This window comes from Camelus bactrianus, chromosome 9, assembly GCF_048773025.1.
Source record: "Camelus bactrianus isolate YW-2024 breed Bactrian camel chromosome 9, ASM4877302v1, whole genome shotgun sequence".
NCBI classification, from domain to species: domain Eukaryota; kingdom Metazoa; phylum Chordata; class Mammalia; order Artiodactyla; family Camelidae; genus Camelus; species Camelus bactrianus.
The window spans coordinates 56,910,937-56,933,554 of record NC_133547.1 but is presented as its reverse complement, the minus strand read 5'-3'; the positions used below and the strand labels follow the sequence as shown (position 1 = coordinate 56,933,554).

General features: G+C 47.1%; 1 protein-coding gene and 1 long non-coding RNA gene across 8 annotated transcripts in view; one reads left to right on the top strand and one right to left on the bottom strand.

The window, feature by feature from the left end:
* The window catches only part of LOC105066409 (pyruvate dehydrogenase phosphatase regulatory subunit, mitochondrial), a 49,831-nt gene extending 43,985 nt beyond the window's left edge, over positions 1-5,846 (top strand). Inside the window, exon 16 of one of the 3 annotated variants that reach the window (XR_012509233.1) lies at positions 5,063-5,846. This is a non-coding gene — a long non-coding RNA (pyruvate dehydrogenase phosphatase regulatory subunit, mitochondrial). Of the gene's footprint in view, positions 1-1,986; positions 2,696-5,062 lie in introns of those variants that run through there. The other 2 variants (XR_012509235.1, XR_012509234.1) reach the window with 2 other exon arrangements.
* PDPR (pyruvate dehydrogenase phosphatase regulatory subunit) overlaps positions 1-16,945 on the bottom strand; it is a 39,615-nt gene extending 22,670 nt beyond the window's left edge. For 2 of the 5 annotated variants that reach the window (XR_012509230.1, XM_010951730.3), the window contains exons 1-7: positions 16,723-16,945; positions 14,887-14,962; positions 6,815-7,103; positions 5,362-5,495; positions 1,636-1,717; positions 1,376-1,539; positions 565-686 (exon numbers count right to left, since the gene is read on the bottom strand). Coding sequence is in view for 4 of the 5 variants with exons in the window: in XM_010951730.3 (XP_010950032.1) it covers positions 565-686; positions 1,376-1,539; positions 1,636-1,717; positions 5,362-5,495; positions 6,815-7,038 (726 nt within the window). In the remaining variant the exon portion in view is untranslated. Of the gene's footprint in view, positions 1-564; positions 687-1,375; positions 1,540-1,635; positions 1,718-5,353; positions 5,496-6,814; positions 7,104-14,886; positions 14,977-16,722 lie in introns of those variants that run through there. The other 3 variants (XM_010951731.3, XM_010951732.3, XM_074370440.1) reach the window with 3 other exon arrangements.
* Positions 16,946-22,618: the final 5,673 nt, after the last annotated feature.

Sequence of the window (22,618 nt, the reverse complement as noted above, 5' to 3'; positions counted from 1 at the left end):
GAACTCGTGGGGAGCAAGCAAGGCCCTTTTAACAGAATGCCTGGCCTCAACTGCAAACCCCAGACACCAATCACAAAAGAACTTCACAGGTCAGAGAGTATTCCTAGGTCCCCTTAAGACTGTGGAGGGGGAGGCAAGGGGCCAGTCTGCCCCCAGACCAACAGCGGCGTAGTGTTTCGGAAACTGAATGCATGCTCCTGGCACGATAAAACCGCCTACTACTTATTTGCTGGGTGATAGGATGAAATGAATCACCAAAGAAAGACCAAACGCCAAGGGCTGATTTATGTCAAGATCAACCGTTTCCTGGCCTTCCGGACCAGGACAGCACCAGTCACCAGGGTGGAGGAAGGAAAGGTCACCAGTGCTTCTATATGAGGAGTAAGTACAGGGTTCCGATTTGGAGTGTGAGAATTCTGAGTTTTCCCGTCCACACAAGAAACAGTGTGGTCCCTGGCATCTGTTTATTCTGTCACAATACTAACCTTACGTCTCTACGCCAAAAAATCCTGGAGACAAGAGGTAAATAAGAAAATCAGTGACCCAGTATTGCTGCTAACCTACCTGACCAGCGCAGTTGACAAAATACTGGCACTGGATCTGTCCTTTATCTGTCTCCACACCAGTGACTTGACCTTTTCTGACCATAACATGAAGAATACTCGTCCGGTCATAGATCTGAACACCTGTGGAAAGGCAGACAAAGGGTTGGTGCGTCATCACCTACCGTGTCAGAACTCGGCACTTGCAGCAAATTCTCAACTCAAGAATCACTGAAAAGGCCAGGTCGATGCTTTCATTTTAAAAACCAAAAAACTCCTGGAACCTCATCCGGAGACTGTGGAAATGGGCCTTTCCCAAGACTGAAAAGGCCAGGCCAACTGAAAAGCCAACTTTAGTAAATAACCAAATCCCAGTAATCATAAAGGGGCAGGGGAGAAAAAGTTCAGTAGGGCATCTTAAATCCTCATCTACCTACATCACGAATCAGTTTATCCAAAGTGTGTAACACCCTGGGCACTGACTAGTTCTCCCCCTTATTCACTGCAACACTGGGATGTGATCCAAGCTGTCTGTGGATTAAATCCCCAAGGTGTGTTTCAACCTTGGAGCTTCTCAAGTCCCGTGGGGGGGGTGGGGAAATGCCCTTAAATCTGAAGTGCTTTAAGCAGTAACTAAAAGCAGTTCCTTGGAACTTTAGTAAGAAAACTGTGGCCCTGAGGGAAAATATTTATTAACAGGTTATTATAGAAACACAAAATTCCTGCGAAGAGCTAAGAGCCAGTGTTCCCACATGGAAGCGGCTTGGAGCCCCTGCCTATCGTGAGGTGCTTTCTTAGACGACCTCTTCCTTCCTAACCCAAAGCCAGCTTACCATTTTGGGAGGCAGCACTTGCCAGGGCAAGAGCCACATCAGCGGAGGACACCACCGCATCCTCGGGAACATGCATGGCCCCCACCAGGTCGTGCACATTGAGGAGAGGGTGAAGTTCGGCCACTTTCTTGGGGGAGATGATCTCGGAAGGGATGCCTATGACACTGCCACAGAACACAGGGGGACAATGACATTCACTGGCCCTCCCGCAGAGGTCAGCTGACAGTAAAGTCAGGACAGGCTTCTAGCCTCATACGTACTTCAGCCTTGAGTTGACACGCTTCAGGGAGATCAGCCGGTCCTGAGTTTGTGCCAGGAAGATCGAGCCCGTCCTTATGTAACCTGGAAGAGAAAACAGCCCAAACTGAGACAGACCAGGCAGAGTGCGGCTTGGGGGAAGGGGCAGAGTGGCAAGCCCACTAGACTGTCAACAGCAGACCTGTGATGAGTCCGGACTGCCCACCAACCAACCAGTCTCAGCTCAGTCTTGTGAGGATCAAATGAAGATTCTAATGTACATCAAATCACTCTTACAATAGAAGTGAATTGCTACACAGACTTTTCTTGGGGGGAGATGTAACTCTGACCGATCTATATTCTCACCCCTTTAGGTAATTACACCCTTTGGCCTCCTATTCTAGGTGGGAGTGTAACCCTTGGTGAAGGCCACTCACCACATCAGCCTCCCCTCCCGTGTTCCCCAGTACAGCCAGCAGGCCTGTGACCTAAGCGCAAGCCATCTGACCCTCCTGGAATACTCAGTCTTGATCAAGGAGGTGCCTCATCTCAGAAGCAGCAGCGTCCTGGCCAGACTATTCTTGTTCCAGCTGAGGGACTGACTGCTGTGGGGTCCCCACAACCTGGCCTCCACCCTGCCTCCAGCTGGTAGCCTCCTGCCAGCCCTACGGGCCCCCAGTGGCCTTCCAACTAAACTCTTTTTTGCCCAAGTTACCCAGGGTCAATTCCTGTTGTTTACAATCAAAGTACCTGCTACAACTGCTATTACACTTGAGTCGATGACAATCTTCCCAGAATGCAGTGACTCTTAATTCTTATGAAGAAAAACATCGAATCAATCAGGTATATTTTAAAAAGTAAATTTAAGTATTTTCTTACTCCTCTTGAAATCATCAGCTAAATATGCCCTTCACTGACATGACAAGGTTGCCAAGTTTGGGGAACTGAAGTGTCAGAGCCTGGTTTTGAAAGGACTCGTATCTTCAATAAATTTACTCCTTTGCTCAATCCTAGAGTACACAGAAAGCAGACCTGTCCATACCACTACCACTGTGAAAAATAAAATTGCTAATTACTGGTCAATGTTTGTTTACATTTCTGTTTGTCTTCGACTGAAGGTAGAGTCAAAATACTGTGGTCAGAGGTTCCTAGTAGTTCTTTTTTCCCCCTATAGAAAAGTTGTTACTCACTGGAAATGTAGTTAGGTTATTTCTGGTAGTGTTCCATCGTAGGTCCCCCCCCGACCCCCATCCTGATGGTTTTCTTTTATATTTGAGTATGCAAAATGTTCACATCACTCTAAAAGTCGAAACTACACAAAATCAAGAAATGTCACTACCCCCCACGCCCCCACCCTCCACCCTGTTTCTGTCTTACCCTGGGAAGGTAACCAACCTCAGTACTTCCTGGTTTATCCTTCCTCTATTTCCTTGTTCGCAAAGTAAGTATGCACTTGCATATTTTATTTCTTACACAAAAGTAGCCTGTTTTACGTAATCTTTAATGCTCTGTTTTTCTCATATGACAGTGTATCCCAGAACCCACTCCACAGCAGTTCACTGACATCCTCTTCCTTTTCTCATCCACCTAGCAGTCCTTCATGTGGTTGTTCCACTTCATTTTACCAACGTCCTATGTATAATATTTAAATTTGCAGTCTTACATTTGCAATTAGATAGTATTACAATAATTAATCTTGTGGGCTTATATTTTTGTACAAAACATTCTTAAGGGCAAAAAACAAGGTACAGTCTCTAAAAAAAAAAAAAAAAAAAAAAGAAGGTACGTAATAATAATGCTGAATACAATCTGAGTTTGGTTTAAAAAAAAAAACAAAAAACTATACCTGTATACATATACCATAAAAGGGAGTCCAAGGGTACAAACTAACCAGAGTGGTAACTTTCAGGGGTTACTGAGTGGGGAGGAAAGATTTTCACTTTTTATTTTTATATTCCTATATAGCTCATATTTATTATAATGAGTATGTAACTTGTTACATATGTTTAAAATTTTTTTAAAGTTCCTTATAACTCACTAAACATTTTTTTTTCAATTGATTTGACATGGATTTGGTAAATGGCTTAATCTACCTGCATCTAGGTTTCTTATCTGTAAAAGAATGAACCTTCCTCCTTGTAAGATCAAATGATATACGGAATACTTTCAAAAAGTTATTAAAACTTTTAGATTAGCATGTTCATTCACTCGACAAAAATTATACTTCACGCAAAGGAAGCACTGCAGAAACTAGTATCTGCATAATGAGGACTGCTGAAGTGATCCACTAACTCCGAGTAGAAAGTTGTTAACGCACACCTCACGAGAATGAACTATTTTCAGAGAACTGGCACACGATTTCTTATCATTAAATCTAGGTTGTACATGTGTCATTTGTCTTAATGTCTCAGAGCAGCCCGCTGGGTGACAGTGATTATGGGAGTATACACATGTAACACTCTGCTGGGTAACAGAATTCTCCATCAGGGAAGCCCCTACAGCATCTTTCACAGCATCACTGGTGAACTACAATGGGGGTGACAGATTGAGGGGGATGCCCTTACTCTCCCTTGCCTGGCTTCCTCACTGCCCCACAGGCATCAATAAGGCAGTCCAGAAAGGGAACGAGACCAAAAGCTAGGCTAACTTACCTTACAGAGAAGAAGTCTGTCGCCCTGGTTTCTCTGGAATTGGACCACCTGAGCGATGTAAGGCTCAGCAAAGCACTAGTAACTGAACCAAGGGACTGGGAGTCAGCAGTTCTAGCTGTGAGCCCATTCTGTGGACCCTCTTCTGACTCAACCCCTAGTTAATATCTGATTCAAGTACCTTGTTGTCATTAAATTAAATCCAACCAGAAGTATCCGAAATACAGTTAGGTTCCACGTCTACCATAGCCAAGTTACCAGAAAATCAGTCTTCAGTTGCAATTTACAAATAAGGTTACCCTTCAGTTGGCAAAAAGAGAAGTTACCCTCCTCCTTTGTCACTATTAGTCTTGAATTATGTGTGATCTGAATTATGCAAGGTCTTCAGAAGAGCATCCCTCACATGTGTACTGTCCTGAATTTCACCACTGGGTCTCACTACCCTCTCATGATAATAAGAGTGGTCACCAGTTTCATCAGCCATGAGACTAGGCTCGACTCTAGGCTTCTAGCTGACCCATCTCCTCACAACAAACTGCTAGACATTCTTTCAACTTGTTATTATATGGGACACAGTACAGATCCATCTTCCTGTTCTTGGGACAATTCCTACTCACTCCAGTACTTTTTAGCTTGCAATCCCATGTCCTTACTCCCCTAATTACACAGGTAGTGGGAAATCCACGTTTATGCTTTCTAGTCAGAAATATCCTTAACAGCAACTGTTGCAGTGCAGGGGATCAAACTATGATTTAACTATCGAGCACCTAAACCTGAGTTCTTTCTCCTCCTCTTCATTTAGGAGCCACTTACTATACTTCAGTGAGTGAAATATATATGAAATGGCCCAGGAAAACATTTGTTCCCTAAGAATTGCAGAATCTGAAACGGGTCTAGGATACTGATTGAAGACCCTCAACGTATAGAGAAGGAAACTGAAGACAGCTCGACAAGCTACCTGACTTGCCCTGTGCCACCTGTCACACCCTGACTAGTGCTGAGCCTGGACTAAAACTCAAGTCCAAATTACCAAATCACTGGGCAGACTCGGTGTGAGACCAAAAACAGTACTGAGTGAAAGAGTCTAGATTACCTGCTTACCTGTTTGGATCCCTGTTTCTTGCTCTAATTGATGGTAGAGTTTGTTTGAATAGTCTGCCATCTTCTGCTCAATGGTCAAGTGTCTGGCGGTGCTTAGGATGCCAGCACAGAACCTCGTAGAGCCAGCAGCCAGCCTGTAGGATGGATGCAAATGCTATTAGGCAGACTCACACATCCGTGAATACAACATATTCAAGGTTCCTTATTATAGCACTGTTTCTAACACTAAAAGATGGAAACAAACAAAATGCCCATCAACATGAGAATGATTTAAAATTTTGGAGTTCACCTATTCAACAGAGTACTTTACATACAAAATGAATGAGAGGGGAGGGTACAGCTCAATGGTAGAGCACGTGCTTCATTAGCACGCACAAGGTCCTGGGTTCAATCCCCAGTACTTCCATCAAAATAAATAAATAAATAAATAAACCTAATTCCCGCCAGCGCCCCCCCCCCGCCAAAAAAATAAAAAATAAAAAGAATGAGAATACTTTTATGCACCAATCTTAATGGAACAACCCTAAAGAAAAAAGCCAGGGGAAGAACACAGTTTAAGTCATGCTACCACTTGCATGAGATGGGGGGAAAAAATGAATATCCAGATAGCCATATACATACCTACCAATACATATTTGATTATACATGTAAAAGAGTATCTAGAAATGATATGCAAGGAACTTAGCTCACTTCCAGTGAGGGAAACCTGTAGCTGAAGGTCAGGCAGAAGGAGACTTTTCCCTGTATGCTCTTTTATACAATTTCAATTTCGAACTCTGTGAATGTGTTGCCTATTCAAAAATAAACACACTTTAAATGTCTTAAATGTTGTCCAATTTGTGATAGGCAATAGAACATGAAAAGCCTGGAACAGAAAAAGGACACTAGGGAAAAGGTGAATGAATTCTTTAGTGAACAGAAACTTCAGTTAATAATAATGTCTCAATATTGGCTCGTTCACTGAAACACGAATCTTAACGTAAGATGTTAGTAGCAGGTGAAACTGGATGTGAGGTACATGGGGACTCTGAACTAGCTTCACAATTGTTCTGTAAATCTAAAACTGTTCTAAAATAAGTTAATTAAATGAAGAGGAACAGAAATAAGGCAGAAAGCAGCTCAAAGACGAAGCACCCGAGTCACAGGATTCATTGCTGTTTTACTACAACAGAGAGAGCAGGATGGTAAGATGTGCTGTGAGCCTGACAGAAATACATCCCTTAGCTACTTGTTATGCTGGAGCCTGCCACTTCTCTGAAAACCAAAAAGCATGAGTATTGGGCATCACAAAACAATGTACTGGAGATTTCACTTTTCTGTGATTCTTCTTAATGCCACTTCGCAATATTTAGATTAGCTATTGGTGGGTCAGTGTTACCAAAAGGGATGAGGGAAGCCCATCCAATCAGTGAAGGGGAGCCACAAGCCAAGCCAGGTCCAGTTTGATCCTTACCTGCCCTGCTCCAAAAGGACAATATCCTTCCATCCCATCTTAGAGAGATGATAGGCCACAGATGTGCCCATGATTCCACCCCCACAGATGACCACGTGTGCCTCGGCAGGCAGGGCAACGGAATGCGCTTCGGCGACGAATGCACCGCTTCTGACTGAGGACCACTTCTGCCATCCTCGGCTGTTTCTTTGTCTTCGGACCACTGATAGCAACCGGTGAAACATCACGTCCGCCAGCAACTGGGAGATGTGCTCTCACTCAGCTAAGAAGGAGATCCCCAGAATTCCAACTAGACAGAGAAAAACCAAACATATTTCATACCACTGTATTCAGTGCATAGAATTAATAAGAAAGGGCTGAAACAGAGAATAGTAATTGTTCGTTCAGCAAAAGTCTGAGAACTTACTGAGTTCCAGACACACTGCTAGCTGTAGATACAGCAGTGAACACGGAAGACGAGGCCCCTGCCTTTACACAACTTACGTTTGGGAGAGACAAGAAGCCAATGCACAAATGAAACAAGTAACAAAGCTAGCATGATGGAGTCATTAGGGGCACAGTCAAAATACGATGGTCAGAACAGGCACATGAAAAAATGCTCAGTATCACTAATTATCAGAGAAATGCAAATCAAAACTACAATGAAGTACCACCTCACACCAGTCAGAATGGCCATCATGCAAAAGTCCACAAAGGACAAATGCTGGAGAGGCTGTGGAGAAAAGGGAACCCTCCTACACTGTTGGTGGGAATGCAGTATGGTGCAGCCACTGTGGAAAACAGTATGGAGATTCCTCAAGAAACTAAAAATAGACTTACCAGATGAGCCAGCAATCCCACTCCTGGGCATATATCCAGAAGGAACCCTACTTCAAAAAGACACCTGCACCCCGATGTTCAGAGCAGCACTATTTACAATAGCCAAGACATGGAAACAACATAAATGTCCATCGACAGATGACTGGATAAAGAAGTTGTGGTGTATTTATACAACGGAATACTATTCAGCCATAAAAAATGACAACATAATGCCATTTGCAGCAACACGGTTGTCCCTGGAGAATGTCATTCTAAGTGAAGTAAGCCAGAAAGAGAAAGAAAAATACCATATGATATCACTCATATGTGGAATCTAAAAAAAAAAAAAAAAAAAAAAGACGACGACAAATGAACTTAAATATAAAACAGAAACAGACTCACAGACATAGAATACAAACTTGTGGTTGCCAGGGGGGAGGGGGGAGGGGGGTTGGAAGGGACAGACTGGGAGTTCGAGATTTGTAGATACTGACAGGTATACGCAGAACAGATAAACAACTTTATACTGTATAGCACAGGGAAATATATTCAAGATCTTGTAGTAGCTCACGGTGAAAAAGAACATGAAAATAAATATGTGTATGTTCATGTATGACTGAAAAGTTGTGCTGTACACCGGAAATTGACACAACACTGTAAACTGACTGTAATTCAAATAAATAAATAAATAAATGTCAGAAAGAAGGTGACATTTGAGAAGACCTGATGGATGGAAAAGAACGAGCTACAAGTGTGCCAGACAGAAGAACGAGCACGTGCAAAGGCCATGAAGTGAGACAGACCTGGATGAGTCCAAGCACAGAAAGGAGGCCGGCGTGTCCACAGCATGTGAGCGAGGGGAGACGACCTGAGACAAGGCTGGAGAGGCGGCAGAGAGCAATCGTACATGGCTCTCAGACACCACCACGAGCAGCGGGACTGATTCTAAGTGCGAAGGAAAATACTGCAGCAGGGGAATGAAATGATGGGGTGTGTTTTCCTAAGGTCAGGCTGGCTCCATGGTGCAGAGTGGATTGGAGGAGGGGAAAACAGAGGTGAGTCAGGTGCTACTACTGTAGGTGTCCAAGGGGGTGCCGTGGGGGTTCAGAAAGGATGATGGCAGCAGACTCAGAGAAGTGACTGGATCGTTGGGGAAGCAGAAATGACAGAACTTATGTGCCAACAAGCCAGATGTTAAAATGGGGAAAAGGGAGGAATAAGGATGATGGCTAAGTTTCTGGGCTAAGCAACTGGGGCCACTTACTCTATGAGAAGGATCAGAAATAATAGGGAGGGAGGCAGGGAAGGAGAGCGAGCAGGAGGGAGGCTGTGAGGGTGTGCACGTGTGTGTACAATGAAATATTCCACTCCCTGATGTCAAGTGCGAAGGACCCGTCAGGCATCCATGTGGAAACATCGAGCAGCACCCGGACATGCGAGCCTGAAACTTGGAGTGTGATTCGGAGGTCATCAGCATGTATACAATTCCTGAAGCCCCAGCATTTCGAACACCAAGACTTCTGAGGCTCCCCGCACGTACACACGAGGAAGAGAAGGACTAGAGGCAGGACTGAATGCTGGGGCAGACTCACAGAGCATCCAGAGAAAGAGAAGTGGCTGAAGAGATGAAGAAGGAGTCGCTAGGGAGGCGGAAGAACACCAGGCAGAGGTGTCACCGAAGCCCAGGGAGGGACGTGTGTGAAGAAGCGGTCACTACAGAGGGTGCTGAGGAAGGAGCAAGGTGGCCGCGTGTCCACCAGAATTTCACAACACAGAGGCCCAGGTGTCCTAAAAAAGAACATTTTCAGGGGATGGAGGGATGGAATACACGCCAGAGCAAACTGAAGTGTAAGTGAGCGGGGGGTGGGGCGCAGGAGACTGTGACACTGAGCTCGGAAGGGGAAGGGAAAACATGGAGCACAGCAAGGTCTGTTTTTTAACTGGGGACTATTAAGAATGTTTCACCGCTGCCAGGATGAGCCAGGAAAAGGGAAAGAGGTGGGTGAGGAAGGAGAGGGAATAAGAAAGGATGCGGTCCCAGAGAAAGACAGAGAGACGGGATGCAAAGCCATAGCAGAGGAGGCGTGCCTCGCGCTTCCACGGCGATGCGGTAGAGTTGAAGGTACTGGATGTCTGCTCCAGAAAGGAGGGATGACTCGTCTCCTCAGGCTCACCACTCACACACGAGCCACCGGCTGCAATGTCTCTACCAGACAGTAAATGTCGTAGCTTAGAGAAGAAAAAGAACGCAGGCCATGCCTATCGGGAAAGGGATCATATAGAGAATAAGACCTAAGCTGAGCCTGGGAGGATAAAACTGGGACAAGGAGAGACAGAAAGCACACACAGTCAAGCTGCAGAACAAGTCTGACCCTGCGGGCTGGTGGAGGACAGGAAGGGATCTGGCTCGGAGGCCTCAGTGTCTCTGAGTCCTGGGAGCAGAAACTGAAGTCAGGTGGAGCCAGACCGGGGAAGACGCTGGATATTTGGTCTGACGTGGCCCAGTACCACAAACTGAAAATGAGAAAGGCAGAGTTTTAGAAAAATTTATCTAACAGCAAAAGAGAGGACTGTTCAAGTTTCAAGAAACTGAAGAAAGACCTGCTGGCTGACTGTGCAGTCACTGAAGTACAGGAAGATGAGGACTTCAGACCAGAGGGGTGGCAACAGCAGACATCAGGGCAGCACACCGCTAGTATCACCGGCACCTCCACTACCAGCCCCGGGACCCAGTGGGCTCCACCATCAGCCCCAGTCATCTAAGGCCAAAGTATCCACGCCCATCCATCAGACAGGACTCACAACCGTGACCAACGCGGGTACAGATTGTATTCCGAGAAAAATCCCAACCAACGAGGGACTAACTATTTGGGCCACTTTGGGGGTGCCATCATGCCTCGTGTCCCTGCCAAACTCTGTCTCAAGACACAAGCTTCTCCACACAGCTAGTCTTGCTGTAAGCTCATCTCCACGTAACCAATTTCTCTCTCCAGATCCAATCCCTCTCTGCTTTCCTCTCCATCAGACTTCTCCACTGCGCCCCTCAGAACATCCTTTCCAAAGTTATATGCCCACCCCTTCACTGATGTCCTCTCCACCTGTGTCTCAACAGAAATGCAAGTCTCCTCTGGCACATGGCCAGCCCTGTTCCCCTGACCTCACCATCGAGAGGTAGGGTCAGGGTCGGCATCCTCATCCTTCTGCACCATTACCACCTGGTCATGCTTAAAAAAGACCCCGTTCCACTGTGGCTGTGCTGGCAGGCACCCTGTTCCTAGCTCCAGGCTACCTCCTGTAAAGCCCCATCCGGGTTCTGAACCCATAACGCTGCTCCTCTCCCGACCTTGGACCCCACCTCCTGTCTCCCTTCATCTAAGCAGATAACCTGTCTCATCTTGACCCCTGAAACTCCACCTGTAAACCTCCTTGCATCATCTGCAGCCACCTCTGCCATCCTGCACAGGGTCAAAACCTAGTTCTCTCACAGGCGCCTGGATCCCGCTTCTGCTTCCTTCCCAAGAACCAAGCTCCATCAACTGTCCTCCTCTGTCAGACACCTTCTGGTTTCCCTCCTCCTCCTCTGCCATTTAGGTACGCTCAAGTACCCCACCCCCGACCCAACAGATTTAAGAAATAAAACAAAGCTCCATAACCTTCTTCGGTCAGCAATTTTTAATTCTACAAATTATAAATTATAAAATGATGGTCTTTGCAAAAACTCAAACACGGGAGGCAATTAAGATTTCCCAAGACGCAAAGCTCACCAACACCAGTGTTCATGATAACTTCCCAGATTATTTCTGCAGCAGTGAACTGCCCTGATGTCCACTTGTTTGCCACCACCTTTGTCATGAGTCCCGCTTTTCTTTACCTTGGTGATGGCACGGTCTGCCAGTGGAATTTTTAAGCAAAAATTTCTTAACATGTGCTTCACAACCTATCTTTTTCACTCAATAAACAATACACGGAAAGACCTACTTCTACTCCCCCCCCCCAACTTTACCCCCATCCTACTTTCTCCTGAACCAAAAGCAGGCGGCCTTCTGCCCCACAGGCCACCGACACCACTCTCAGAGGAACACTAATGCTGCTATTAGTCCAGGGGCATTTTCTGGCACCAGCTCACTCGCCCATGGGTGCCTCCTTCCTGCTCACACACTCTTTCCTTGTTTTGTGTGACACCCACTGCCCGGATCACGACTCGCCGGCCTCTCTCCTCTGCCTTCTCTATGTGCTGATGACCCTAAAGGGCTCCCTGACCAGCTCCTCTCCCCCGTCCATTATCATCCAGGCGACTCCCTCTCCTATGACTCACGGCCTAACCCCTGACAGCTACCCTGAGCCTCAGGCCAGCACGTCTAGTTGAAGAACCGCCACGGCCACTTGGACCCCCACGGGTCAAACTGAGCACAGAAGGTGAAGCCGTCTTCCTCAGTCTCCAACTCTGTCCACTTCCTGTGTCCCCCAGGGACACCACATACTACAACCCTGGGTGTCAGCCTGCATTCTCCCTTTCTCTCCCCTCCGCTCTCCAGTCAATCATCAGGACCTAACAATTCCACACTCTACGTTTCCCTCTGACGGACGGACTTCTATCCATCTCCCTTCCCTTTCCTGAGCACAAGCTGCCATCCCCTCACTCAGTTTAGGCAGAAGCTCCCCTACGGGGCTTCCAGCCTCTACAGCCTCTACTCTGCACACCATTCTCACCCCCCAGCCCCCACACAGGGCTCTGGGCCACTCTTCTATAATGAAAATCCACCTAGAGCCAGCATACTATGCAACAGTGAAAATCTGAAAGCCTTCCCATTAACATCTGGACCAAGACAAGGATGCCCACTCTCACCACTTCCATTGAATATAGTACTGGAACTCCTAGGCACAGCAATTCGGGGGGGAAAAAAAGAAGAAGAAATAAAAAAGATCCAAACTGGAAGAGAAGAGGTAAAATTGTCATTACACGTGGATGACATGACACCATATATAGAAAATTCTAAAGGCTCCACACAAAAAATACTAGAGCTGTAAAAAGAATATGGAAAGGTAGCAGGATACAAGATTAACACAGAAATCAGTGGCATTTCTTTACACTAATACTGAAATGTCAGAAAAGGAAAGTAAAGAGACAGTCCCGCTTAAATTCCATTAAAAAAAATAAAACAGTTAGGGATAAATATGACCCAGGAAGTGAAAGACTTACACAAACAGAACTACAAAACACTGACCAAGGAAATTAAAGATGACTTAAAGAAATGGAAAGATATCCCATGTTCTTGGATTGCAAGAATTAATGTCGTTAAAATGGCCATACCACCCAAAGCAATCTACAGATTTAATGCTATCCCTATCAAGTGACCCAGGACATTTTTCACAGATCTAGAACAAATAATCCTCAAATATATATGGAATCACAACAGACCCAGAATTGCGAAAGCAATACTGAAGAAAAACAATGAAGAGGGAGGAATAAACCTCCCAGACTTCAGACAATACTACACAGCTACAGCAATCAAAACAGCATGGTATTGGTATAACAACAAACATATGGAGCAATGGAACAGAACAGAGAGCCCACAAATAAATCCACTAACTTTTGGTCAGTTAATCTTTGACACAGGAGGCAAGAACATACAATGGAGGTAAACACAGTCTCTTCAGCAAATGGTGTTGGGAAAACTGGACAGCTACATGTAAATCAATGAAGTTAGAATTGGCCCTCACACCAGACACAAACATAAACTCAAAATTAAACATAAGACAAGACGCTATAAACCTCCTAGGAGAAAACATAGGCAAAACATTATCTGACATAAATGTCAGCAATGTTCTCCCAGGGCAGTCTACCCAGGCAACAGAAATAAAAGCAAAAGTAAACAAACGGGACCTCATTAAACTCACAAGCTTTTGCACAGCAAAGGAAGCCACAGGAAAGCAAAAACACAACCTACGGAATGGGAGAAAATATTTGCAAAAGATGAGACTGACAAGGGCTTAATCTCCAGAACATATAAACAGCTCACACAACTTAAAAAGAAAAAAACAAACATCCCAATTCAAAAATGGGCAGAAGACCTAAGCAAGCAATTCTCCAGTGAAGACATACAAATGTCCAATAGGCACATGAGAAAATGCTCAACATCGCTAACTATCAAAGAAATGCAAATCAAAACTACAATGAGCTATCACCTCACACCAGTCAGAATGGCCATCATGCAAAAGTCCACAAAGGATAAATGCTGGAGAGGGTGTGGAGAAAACGGAACCCTCCTCCACTGTTGGTGGGAATGTAGTTTCATGCAGCCGTTACGGAAAACAGTATGGAGATTTCCCCAAGAAACTAAAAACAGACTTACCAGATGATCCAGCAATCCCACTCCTGGGTGCACCTCTGCTCTCCAGTCAATCATTAGCGCCTAACAATTCCACACTGTACGTTTCCCTCTGAGAGACGGACTTCTCTCCATCTCCACTGCCCTTACCTGAGCACAGACTGCCATCCCCTCTCACCTAGTTTAGGCAGAAGCTCCCCTATGGGGCTTCCAGCCTCTACGCTGCACATCATTCTCACCCCCCCAGCTCTCACACACAGGTCTGGGCCAGTCTTCTAAAATGAAAATCCTATTTCATGCCCCAGCTTAAAACCCGTCAACGACTATCTGATGCCCTCAGAAAAAGTCCAATTCCTTGATCCAAAGGGTAAGACCCTTCACTATCTGCTCATTTCTTTCCTCTCCTTTCACATTCTAACCAAGTCAGACTGAATCACTTGAAACTCCTCAAACACGTCAGACGTTTAGTTTTTCATTCACCTCCAGGTCTGTGCAGAATGTTCCTGCTAACTGGTGTGGTTCCTGCCAACCCTCCCCGCCAAATAAAGATAATCCCCTCAGCTCTCAGCCTGTTTGACATCTCATTTGTCCCCTCTCTCCCCTGACACTTGGTCAGGTGACTCTTCCCTGTCCCCCAAACACCCTGCACTACTTCCTCCAGCACAGAGCCAGTCACACCACATAATGGTCTGTTTGCCAGCCAGGGAAGCAAAACGGCAATCAAGCTGAGAATTCAGACTTCAGAAGCAGACAGATCTGGGTTTGAAAATGTCCCCCACCTCAGGTGTATGACTTGGAGCAAGTCCCTCAGTCTCTGGGCTCCTTATCTGTAACATGGGCTAGAACACCTACTACACCCGGCGGCTCCAAGACTAAAGCAGACAGTGCAGGAAGAACAGGGCAAGTGGCGCCGAAGCAGCACTCAGTAAGTGGTAGTTTACTTACTGTTATGAGGGAGTTCTCTGAGAGCAGGGAATGATTACAACTGCATCAGGGTTTTCCTAGCATTCAGCGTGGGCACCTAGGAAATACAAGCTGATGAATGATGAGAACAGAAACAAACGAGATGGGGAAAAAACTTAATGATGACTCAGATCTCACGGCTAGGCCCCCAGATTTGAGGGACTACCTAAATAACCTGAAAGAAGTTTAAAAAGGCAAAATTCTTGTAAGCAGTTACAATATGCCAGACACTGTTTTATAGATACAACTAATTTAATCCTCACAACTCTGTAAGGCAGATACTATAATTTCTATTCTACCCCAGAAGAAACAGTGGCACACAGAAGTGATGTGACACTTCTCTGTGGCACCCAAGGTCCTGTAACACTGGTGAGTGGCAGAGCATGAATTCAAAGCTAAGCAGTCTGGCCTAGAGTCTGCCATTGAATCATTACTCCATGCAACCTTTAAATCAAGATTAGATGAGTATCTTTAAATTAAGACGAGATGAGGTAAAAAAAAAAAAAAAAAAAAAAGGATAGCTGTGAGAACAAAACCACAAGGCAGCACTTTCCCTAGCAGATAAAGGGAACTGCAAAGGTGGCGTTAGAAACATAGTAACAGATGAGTTTCAAGCCACTGAATAAACAATGTTAAAAGGCCAGGGTGATAACCAAAAAAATAATTTTTGACCTTGTGCTCATGACCTTCAAAAGAGTTAGTGACATGGTGAGGGAAAAAAAAAAAAAAAAGATTCACAGTGGACGCAAACAATGAAGAAAGGAAGGCATCAGAGTATTCAAGAAGGTTTGGCAGAAGAACTAAAGCAAAGCAAGAGTGCAAAGGAGTAGGAAAAAACCAAAGAAGTAAATCATGTACATGACTGAAAATAAATCATAGTTCTTAAAAAGAAAATGACTGTATAACATTCTCTAAGAAAAACAATTTCTGCTAAGAAACCCCTCAATACTGGGCCTGGTTATGCTCAGATCTGCCTACACGTCAACGAGAGCAAGAGGACAGCTCCAACTCTCTCTCAACTGTTCCTCTGAATGCTCACAGCATCGTGTGCAAACCCGCAGCTGGTCACAAGGAAGACTGGGTGAGAACAGATAAGAGTAACACATTTCCCACACCTGCCTCAGCATTGGAGCCACCTGGGACACCAGGTGATCCGACAACTTTAAGAAATTAATACGAACCCCTATCCGTGGAAAAGTTCCTGCCACCTCCCCGCCCAGCATCCCCCTACAACATGCTGACATGCGAGGCGAAACAGACTTGAAGATGTCTGAATCAAATCAGTGTCACACAAGTCAGTCCCGAGGGGGTCAGTCTTTAAGAAGAGGGCTCACTGCCCTGGCCTGGACGTTTCCAAGTAACCTCACTGCCAGACTCGGCCGCAAGTTTTACCAGTTACTTAAGCACAAGCGGACCGCGCGTTTCCACGCGGGGAAACAACTCCACCTGCAGAGTTGTCCCAGCTGAACAAGCCTGAGCCGCGCTGCGGGGTGGGAGTGGGGGAAGGGGTGCCTGCCCAAGGCGGGCCTACAAGAGCGTGGGCATCCAGGCTGAGCTGCGGGCGCCTGGCAGAGCCGGTGCGCGGGCCCCGGGGCAGCTGGACACGGGTCCCCGAGACGCCACAGCCGCAGAGGCTGAGGGAGTTCAGCCGACCCACTGTCCGCCTTCCGGAGGACCGGGCAGATCCGCCGGGAAGCGAGGGACGGCCGGGACCCTCCTGAGCGAGACCACAGCGGAAAGAGGGGGCCCTGGGGGTCCCGGGGGCCCTAAGGCCCGCGCGGACGGGGAGGCCACAGCGGCCCCGCGGCTTCTCCTTACCTCACGTGCCCCCACGGGCTCCGCGCTCAGCAACACCCGGGCTGACGCATAGCAGCAGCCGCCACAGCAGTCGCGGGGGGTCGCGGAGGCCGGAAAGGGGGCACAAGGAATGGGGAGGGGACGAGGCGGCGGGAGGAAAAAAGTTCCGGGGAAAATTGAGCCCGCGACCTTCCGCGCTTTACGGTCCCTAGCAAGGGGACGCCGGTGCGTGATATAAAGCGCGCCCGCGCGCGCCGTGACGTCACGGTAGGGCCCCGCCCCCTGGCACGTGGGCTTGGTTGGGTCTCGCGAGGCCACTCCCCTGGGGCTCTCCACTCCACCAAGATGGAGGCCAGCTGGAGGCCTGGTCTTTCAGGGCTACTTTGCAGCCCCGGTCTCGGATCCTGTCGATTTCTGCAGGAGGAGCCGGGACGGCGGAGATGGCGGCAGCCCCGCCCGAGTGTGGGGAGCGTTGGAGGGGGGGGGAAGGTTCCCTCTTCCCTCGAGGCGTCTTGCCACATCCGGACCTACGTGGGTCCGCCTCCCAAAGACACTCTAGTCCAGGGGGTAAAAATGACTTCTCGACCGACAGCCACTTTCTTCTTTGGAATCGCTCCGGTCTTCTTGGGCGAATCTCTAGCAGAGAGGATCGGAAATCCGGCCGGCTGGCCTGTCCCGACTTCAGAGGCAGGATTAGAGGACCTGAGCTGTGGGCGGGATCTTACTCTTTGCACCTTGCCTGCTTGTCTGGACCAGAGGAGAAGGAATCATTCACTCCAACCGCTGAGAAGTTGCCCACCCACTCCCCCACCTCACCTACTATCACATCGCCCTGTGTTCTTTCCTTTAGAGAACTTGTCACTACAGTAGATGAGTGCTTGTTGACAGCCTTTCCCACTGGTTGCAAGCTCTGCCCTCTGACCACAGTACCTAAATCACATACAGGGGTATGTTCTCAGCATTTAGAACAGTGCTTGGCACAACGTCCAGTAAATATCCTCTGAATGGAGAGCGAACTAATAGTACAGCCTCCCCTGCTTCTTGGACCACACTGGCCAATTCCATCCATTGGATTCAAGCCCATCTCACCACACAAGCCAATGTTGTTTGATGGAGGGCCTCTTGTGGCCGGGCACCGTGCTAGGTGATGGGACTCAGCAGTGCGCAGGAAAGAAAGCGCTTCTGCCATGAAGGAGTGATCATATAATTCCAGGGACCCCTGTGTGACTGGGCCAGCCCACAACCTGCATACTTTGTACACCCTCACTTGCCAGTTAACTCACACAAAATAGCCCATAGGAGGTCTGGTTTCCTGAGAACCAATACTGCCGTTTGCTACTCTGATGCATGGAAGTTCAGGGCATTCTGGGCCTCCATGCTAGATACATACTTTAATATTTTAGCTCTGGGCTTAAAGCTTAGGGTCACCAGCTGCCTAAAAAAGAAGAGGGCACAGGCTAACACAGCTGAGGCATATTCTCGGGTGAGCCTTTCCTGATACCTAACTGTGGCAATTGGGGGAGAAAAACCACAAATTTTCGTGATGAGCCATCCTGCTGATGCCATTGCCCGGCATGTGAATTTGGCAGAAACCAAGTTGTCTATAGGAAATGGTGGCTGGAATATATAAAGTGCTGTTTAACCTGTTTAACTACATTCTGGTTTCATGCAGTAAGCAGTGAACAAGCTGTATAGATTTCTCCAAGCTCCCCTCACCCATGCCCTTTTTAAGCCTCTGCTTTAAATGCTAAGCCCTGGGGCTCCCTTCATTGTCAATATTGAGTCTTGTTCTTTGTAGGCTCTCATAAGCACCGATGCAATGTTTTTCAAGAGGATTGTTTTTGTTGTCTTGGCTTCTCCTTTCCTGTTAAAGACCAGAGTTATTTCTTGTATGGTTCTTGACTTCTCTGAGCATAGTATCTGCAACCCTTAGAGAATTACGTATTTCTTCATGGGCCATGACTTTCACAACATTAGGTGCATCAATTTTATGCTTTGCAAACCTTCTGCCTTCTCATTTTTCACTCTTTAAGGACAAGAATTGCAAGACATGGGGAGGATACATTTAGCACCTGTTTCAAAAGATCTGTGCCAGGATTTGCTTCACACACCAAGAACTGGAGCTCAGAGCACCTCTTTCCCCCAAGCCAGGTTCTAGTGCCTTACATTCCAGAATGCCACATGGTGGCTGGAGATGGGAAGCATGAAAACAAAAGTACCTTCATTTTGTCTGAGGGGACCCATCCAACCCACATAGCTTCTCCTTCCTCAGAACTAGGGAGTGTCGGGTAGAAAGCTCTGCACCTTGTTTCAGTGAAGGGTCTTCTAGCAGCACGGTTATCACTTTACTCTCTGGTTGACTCTTGGGATGTGTGAAAATGCCAGTGTAATTATTGTAAAGTGCTACCACTCATTCTTTGCATTTGTAAATGTGCAGTTCAACTCAGCATTTTCTGTCCCTGTGTAGCATCAGCCTGTGGTTCAGAGGATGTTTGAAGCACTTTAGTAAATGGTTCTTTCTCCCGAGCCCTGGTGACAATAGGCACACAGGGTGACCCAGCATCTCTGCCCTCCATGAATGCGGTATTAACATTGTGCAGTGTATTTCTATCAAGCCAGGTTTCAACTGAGAATCTTTTCATGTTACTAAGTTTGCGAATAAATAAACAGACATTTGAACTACCCTTGCCATGTCTATTTGTGAAATGGTCTGCATCTGTAGTAACCAGGTATATGCATTTGCCATCACTGACACTGAACACTGTACATAAAACCATCTGTACCTGCCTTTACCAAAGTATAAAAGAGAATTTGGGAACCGAGGAAACGAAGATACAGGCATTTATAAACGTTTCCCTCCGCAGTGGGGGCGTGGCTGTTGGGAGAAAGCCCCGTTCCACCACCAGAAGTCACTGTCGCTGTCACTGGACTTGACACCCAGCCTTACCTTGATTTCCCGGTAAGAACGTGGCACGTGGTGTTTCCCCATGTGCTGGGATCCCGTGTGTGTGCATTCCCGTTCACACCTGTGGGGAGAGAAGCAGCCAGTGTTCTCACTTCACCAACTTCCAGCCACAAATCACAGTCTCGTGTTGCAGTAAAACACCTGCTCTGGGCTTAGCGCTGTGCTGGCTGCAGTGGCGCCATTTCTGAGCCCCTGTGAGGTAATGGTAAAACTGGCTCATGTGCCAGGCACTGTGCGGTGCCCTACCTGCCTCACCACAACGACACTCCACCAAAACTGTGTAAATCAGAGGACAGTGTCCCTGCTTCACCTATGAGGACAGTGAGCCTTGGAGAAACACATTCTCAAGTTACAGAAAATAAAACCAGACCTCACATCCAAGTCTTTAACACATGAAGTAGTGACCTATTCAAGTGAGTGCTAAGTCATGTGCCAGAGACAGTGGTGGTGCTTAGAATCACCTGGGAAATCTAAACCCGTACCTCTGAATGAACTGGAATCAACAAGGCTGAAGGACACATCAGTTCCTCTGAAGGGCTTTCCAGGAACTTCTCTGTATCTAGAATCCACTGGATGCCGACTATTGAAGAGTCTGGAGGAGAAACGGTAGTTGTGTAACGCTGTGTGGGTGAGACAGGACTTGAGCGGGTTCTTGACGAAGCTCTGTTTGCCAATCTGTGAAATGGGGCTAATGCCGCAGTGGCCTCACAGATCACAGTGATTCAGTCATGCTCTTTCGTCATATAAAGCAGGAGGTGGCACTGTGGCCTACGAACTGAGGTTTCCTGGGTTGCACAGCCCCTCACAGGGAGATTAGTTAGAAACCCAAGTCAGACTAATAAAATCTCCCTCCCCGAGAGGTGATAACCCAACATGGCCCCTTATCGCACAGGAGGGCCCGAGGTGCAGCTGCTTTGGTGCAGCCTCCCAAGGAGGGCTGTGCCCTTTCCCTCCCGCTAACCTTCCCACGACAGGCGCTGTAGAGCAGAGACCCCTAGACACTTGGGCCCGGCAGCATGTTGAGTCTGAGCTGAAAGGGTGGGTGTGGTGGTTGGGGAAGAGCAGGACTTTGGAGCTGAGCTGGCCTGGGTATGGATGCCAGCACTGACTCTTCCTTGGTGTGTGACCCTTTCTGGGTCCTCTGTGCTAGTCACCAACAGAGATTAGAGAGAGAGAGAACCAGCAGGACGTGTATACATGTAGAGGGAGAGATTTGTCCTGAAGACTGACCCACAGGACTATGGGCTGCAGGCCTGAAGTGCGCGAGGCAGGCCGGCAGGCTGGAGGCCCAGGGCAGAGCTGATGTGGGCGCTCCAGTTCCCAGGCGGTAGGCGGTCCCACCCATTCCTCCTCCCTCCGCGGGGGCCTCTGTCTTCTCTCTTAAGACCTTCAGCTGAATGGATGAGGCCCACTCACATCATGGAGGGTGATCTGCTTTCCTCAAAGTCTACTGATTTAAATGGTATTCGTAGCTAGAAAATACCTCTGCATCAATATCTAGACTCTTGCTTGACAGGTTGGCACATACAATTAATCATCACAACCTCCATTTACTTGCTTGTAACGTGGGCAATGATACTTTTTCTCCCTTTGTTTTTGTTTTTGCAAGACTCAAATAAGGAACATAGAACACTTGGTCCACTGCAAAATTTTTCAGGGCACAACAGCTACTCTTGTTGTGATTGTTGCAAAGTGAGCTGCACGGCCGGGCACTGAGGCTCTGGGCTGTGGGATACGGGGAGTTGAGCCAGAATGAATGACGGCGGAGGCTGGAGACACGCAGCTGAAGCGCAGAGCCTGTGCCCAGGCTGTTACCCTGCAGCTTGCGGTGGGAGCTGGGTGGGAGTCCCCAGGTGCCACTGAGGCGGATACTTTGACCTCACTGTGACTTCAGTAAGAACTACCTGGGCTTGGTGCAGGTGCACTCAGGAGGCACCTGGGAATCCTGGGCGCTTGACTGAGCTCAGGGAGCTCTTTCCAGGCCCAGGGCTGCTGTGTGTGGATGACCTATGAGCAGTGCTATCCCCGGGCCTCAGGTGATCTTGGCTGACTTGCCGTCCGCATTTTCCAGTGCCACAAACATGGTGGGTTTTTCGATTATGATTTTAGTTGTTTTAGGCTGCAGGCTGCTTGCTCCACATTTTGACCTCTCTCCCAAAACTGCCTGCTTTTGTTCAGCCTACAGAAATTTCAGGTTATTGTTTTCTGTATTTTGTTCAAAGTGTGTAATTGTTATTTGTGGGAAGATGGGTTTGTTAGAAGCTTCCTCCTCCACAGGGGAAGTTGAACTCCATCCCCCAAACATTTTAGCTTTTATATCATTAACTAGAGGTCAAGATTTATCTATACTTTCTTGCTGTGATTGTAGACTTTAGTTACAACGAAAAACACAGCTGTACCATTTCCTTTTTCATATAATGTTTTGGGACACAGTGGTGTGTTTGCTTTTTCAATTGACGGAATATTTACTTAAAAATATACTACTTTGAAAAATGGAAACTCCAGCTTTTTTCCCTCTTACCCCGTGGGGTTTGGGGTTAAGCTCTCTAATGGGAGCCTAGATCAGGCTGTTTCCAGCTTTATCTGCAGATGGATCAGTGAGAACAGCTCTATTTTGCTGTGGACTTCCCTTCTTACTTGACATTGGTCACTTCCCAGAATCTTCTTTTCCCTTCAAATTGTAACTGAACCTGTTTCATGGCTGCCCCTGCAAACACTTTGGGACATTCGCCCAGTTACGTTGATGGTATAACTGAGCAAAATCTGTTTTGCCTCTGCTTTGAAGACACCTGCCCTGACTTCTTCCTGCTGGCCATTTTCTGCTTAGTGATTTTTTCTGTTAGGCGACTTGATGTGTGTTTTCTTTCCTCTAAGTTGCAACTGGAGCTGAGTAAAACTGAATAAAACAAAGGACTAAATATTCTCTAGGAAGCAGCTGATGAGAGAGGTCCA